At 40.6% G+C, this 4,719-nt stretch overlaps 1 protein-coding gene across 1 annotated transcript; it reads right to left on the bottom strand.

Annotated features, from left to right (window-relative positions):
• Window positions 1-261: 261 nt before the first annotated feature.
• dnajc4 (DnaJ (Hsp40) homolog, subfamily C, member 4) lies at window positions 262-4,571 on the bottom strand (the record flags this gene model as incomplete). Its single annotated transcript, XM_008403261.1, has 4 exons — window positions 262-2,188; window positions 2,260-2,346; window positions 2,682-2,849; window positions 4,393-4,571. Coding segments are annotated over 4 exons (531 nt in total), but the record flags the coding sequence as incomplete, so codon positions are not given.
• Window positions 4,572-4,719: the final 148 nt, after the last annotated feature.

Here is a 4,719-nt window from a genome sequence, read left to right as displayed (position 1 = left end):
TTTTTTTTTCGCTTACTGTTGACGCGGTGGAAAAATAGTTTGGATTTCTGAAGCAGAGCACATTAATCATTGTCCAATAGCTACTGTGCTGTTGCTCATTAAAAGGGAAATGTTTAAAGCCTCTTGTTATCTCTGCCAAGCAGAGGAAATTAATTTCACAGTAGAGGACATCAGTAAAAAGATAATCTGAAAAATAAGACTTCTTTTTTTTTTTAAAACGGAGCGGCGTCTTTTTTGACAAAGCAGCCAAGAAGAAAATACTGATGAGAAATAAATTGATCTTTTAATCGCTCCTCTCTGGGGTCCATGTAGGGAAAATACATAAGGCCTTCATCCAAAGACAGATAAACACAAAACTATCTCTCTAATTTCAAAACAAAATCAGAGAGGCAGAATGGTAAATTTTGTTTCTGGATTTCACATTAGAATCACTTATTTGCCGTTTTTTGTTGCTTATTTCCATAAAATACATACTTTTGCAGTGTTATTATTAAAATTGACTATAAGTAAAAAGATATAACATTGGTCGTTTAACATGTCTGTTTAAAAAAAACAAGCATGAGTTATGGGTAAAAATGCAGAGCATCCCTGCAGATGAGTCAAATATAAAACAGCTGAGAACTCAGGTTGTGGTTAACCTGAAACACGTTCCCCTCTCTGCGCTCTGTCCAAAACGAGACGAGTCATCCTTAAGGATGTCGATTAACCAATCAGCTTCTTTTAGAAACATCCTGGTGTTCATGAGATCCTCTATAAATCTGATCAGCCATCAGAGATCAGGCTGAAAACAATAATTAAAAAAAAAAAAACATTCTTATTTTATTGTGCGAACACTAGAGAGGTCTGTGAAGAAAAGTGCAGGCTAACATCTCCTCAAATGGAAATAATTCATAAACCATAAATAGTTCAGCAGAGTAGCCCAGTGATGTCAAGTGCCTTGAAAAACTGACTTGTTCACATTTTGTCACATTACAACCAGACTTCAATGCATTTACAGGCCAACAACTTTACAGTACAGGGGCACGAGGGGGGGACCTCAAATAAAAAGCTGAAAAGTGTGGAGTGCATTTGTTTTCTTCCCTTTTATCCATCCACCTAAACTAACAGACCAGGAAAGGAGAACATTAATCAGATAAGCAGTATAAATCTCTGGAGGGGCTGCAGAGATCCACAACTCAGGTGGGAGAATCTGTCAACACAACAACTATCACACACTCCACAAATCTGAGCTTAATGGAAGACCGATAAGAAGAAAGTCATTGAGAAATAGGCACAAGTAGTCCCATTTGAAGTAACAGCAAACCTATAGAAGATGGTTGTTTAACAAAACTAGACCAATGTTAAACTTTCTGGCCTTTACACAAAGCACAATGTGTGGATGAAAGCCAAGACTGTGTCTCTCCTGGTAACAAACCATCTTCACAGAGAAACATGGCTGTGGCAGCATCGTGCTGTGGAGACTCTTTTCCTCAGCAGGGACCGTGATGCTGGTCAACACTGAAGGAAAACCTGTTGGAGGCTGCAGAACGCTGAAGGCCGTGGCAGAGGTTCACCTTCTAGCCAAAGTGCAACCAGAGCTACATTGAAAAGGGTTAGATTAAATTAATGTGTATGAGTGTTAGAATGGCCTAGTCAAAGTTCAGACCTAATTCCAATGCAATACAGAAGGACGAACATTGATTTTAAGTCTCTTCGTATGCAAAGCTGCCACACACCCTAAATCGACAAATATCTGCGGTAAAGTTAAAAGCTTCAATAAAGTCCAGAGTTTTCCTTCCCCTTCACGTGTTAATCAATCATAACATGGAATCTCAGTAAAACACACTCAATTTTGTGTTTGTAACGTGACAAAACGGGTAAAAGTTGAAGGGGGTTTGAGTAGATTTGCAAGGCACTGTATACTTGAGCGTGTTGTAGCAGCAACACATATGTGGCCAAAGGAAAGTATCCCACATCCCCATCCTGACCCGCTAAGCCAGGATCTCATCCAAGTTCCAGCAGAAATCTGGAAAAATAACCTCTACCAGTCGCACAACTAAAGCGAGTTCCTCCACGTTTTCATTCTGCAGGAGAGCGCAAGAGGAGACGCTCCTACTTCTCCGGTCCGCCCTTATTCATGATCACTTTCTCCTGAAAGTCAGCGTGCTTCTGCCGCAGGATTTCTGTCTGCTTCTTGAAACCGTTGACCCTGGAAGAGAGCAGACCGGGGAGTCAGCCTCCAGCGCCGGACACTCAGCGCTCGGAAGGCGGTGCGCTCACCTGGCTCTCTCTTTGGCTTCGTTGTAGATTTCTGTGATGGCTCTGTCTTTCTCGTCCATGAAGCTATTGTGAACTTCTTCCAGTTTCCTGAAAAAGTTGGAGAAACAACTGCTCGCTGTTTGCTTGACCTGAGCCCCCGTCATCCCCCCCTGAGTTTATGAGTTTGTTCAGCTGTTATAACAGCTGCTCAGATTCACAAAGAAGTGAATCTCAGCAAACACAAGAGGCACAGAGTCATTGTGTGGAAACAAATATGAGGAAATGAGTGGCGAGGTTGTGCCAGAGCACATGGCACAGAGGCATGCAGGAATACACCCCACTTAACCGTGCAATAAAAAAAAAAACATTTAAAAAAAGGTTTTCTGATGGTTTTTTAAATAGAGAGGCCTGAATATTTCAGCATAAGGTATGGAGATAGCTACCTAAAGAAGACCGCATGCGCTCCCAGACTGAGTACCATCGTGATGACACAGTAAATCACCAGCCTGAAGTTCCTCTTCCTCTTCTGCTTCCCCTCCTCTGCAGTCGCCTCTGGAGACTGGGCATGACGAAACTGCTCCCAGTAGCGAACGTTGTCGTTAGTAGTAGTGCTGGGAGAAAGAAGGAAGAGAAATACACTGGTGATGATCAGAAGTGACACTAACAGACCAAATAGAGGTGATCAGAGGGGAGCAACTGAGCTGAAATGCACATAAATCTCAACAACTTTCCGTTTTCTCTCCCGACAAAAAGAACATCAGATATTTTAATCACCTCTGAGGTTGATGATGATTTTTTTCTCTTTTTTTAAATGTTAGAGCGTGAAAAGATACTTTTCTGCCGGCTTTAAAGCACTGCATTTGTGCTAAAATTACTGCCGTGGCTTTTTAGGTCAGGCGTACTTTCTATATTTGCTCACAGAACTTGAGGGAGCCTACGAGAACTAATTACTTCAAGTCTCAGTTCATCCAGTTTTGATTTAAATTTTCAGAGGAACTTTGCAACGCATCTCTCTTACCAACCAGTCAATCAGGTCATAACAAGTTGCTTAATCTGAAGTCATGACCTCAATGGATGACAAACATGCAGTAATAACTACATTTATTGGGTCCGCTGGTAGACATGCGTTAAGAGGCTTATGATTAAGTCAACTTATGATGCAGTTTTCTGGTACAGGCCACCAGGTTTTTATTTTAAAAAATACTGTTATGTTTTTAAAGTTCAGAGAGTTCACGGTGCTCTGCAATCTGACAAAACTCATAGAGTGTTTGGCAGCAAAACAGCCCCTCAGCATCACAAATCCTTGACTGTGATTAACAGCAAATATGAGCTGATTTTGTTGAACATTAAACCCACCTGGAGAGTTTGTTGCTAACTCTTCACATCCCCAAATCTTGGTCTCACCTAAACAAACCATACAATTCCAGTTAAAGACTCTGTGGCATTTAGTAAACTCCACCATTATGTTTGTGATGGTAGGAAACAGGAGAAGTTTTATTGCTGGCACATCCTGAAAATAGGATCTAAAAGGTACCATGCGCAGTTGGAGACCAGAAGATGCCACTCTTTGCTGTATTTTTCTAAAGGGCAACAAATTTATCTTTTAAATAGGAGCTCCAATATGGCTAAAGTCCAGCAGTCTCCTCTTTATCCCATGATGCAAAAAACATTTTTTAAAGACGCCAACTTTAAAAAATGTTAATGTTCTCTAGCGCAATGCTTTGATGTGAGTTGGAGATGTTTATTAACACACATCTGCCTAACTCTAATGGCAGGTTCTCTTGTCTTTCCTGGTTTGAGTAGTAAATATAAAGAATGGGCCTCAGTGGTGCGTTTTATTTTTTCAATTAGAGAAACGGAGAAAAATCACAAATTATTAATTAGAAAGTCCTAAAAACCGCTGTTCAAATAAAAAAAATTAAGTTAGAAGCAATATTAAAAAAATGCTTGTTAGATTCATTTTAAAGGGACTTTGCCTGAAACTGTGTGAAACTTTATAAATGTACTCAGAATAAAAGGTTTGATTTTTCTAAAGGTTTTCTAGGTGAGATACAGCTACTGCAACAAAAGATTGGATATTTGTTTAGGCTTTTAAACCTCTTCACAAGTCAAATGCTGCAGCAGAGCACCGGCCAGTACAGTGTGAGGCCTTACCTTCTGTATACTGTGTGACCAGATGTTGATCTGAAGGCCTGCCCCCCCTGGTATGGATGCTGGAGCTTAAGGTCATATTCCTTCCTGCTCAGCTCTTTGCTCAGCACTCTGTAGGCTTCGTTCAGCTCCACAAACTGGCTGTGCAGCTGCGGGTTTGACGGGTTGCTGTCTGGGTGCAACTGTGGGACGAGCAAGCCAGAGTCAATGATGTGAGATATCAATCAATCAATCAATCTATCTATCTATCTATCTATCTATCTATCTATCTATCTATCTATCTATCTATCTATCTATCTATCTATCTATCTATCTATCTATCTATCTATC

This window comes from Poecilia reticulata, unplaced genomic scaffold, assembly GCF_000633615.1.
Source record: "Poecilia reticulata strain Guanapo unplaced genomic scaffold, Guppy_female_1.0+MT scaffold_370, whole genome shotgun sequence".
In the NCBI taxonomy this organism is placed as follows: Eukaryota; Metazoa; Chordata; class Actinopteri; order Cyprinodontiformes; family Poeciliidae; genus Poecilia; species Poecilia reticulata.
Note: the sequence above shows the minus strand (reverse complement) of the source record. Positions and strands in the feature narration are given on the sequence as shown.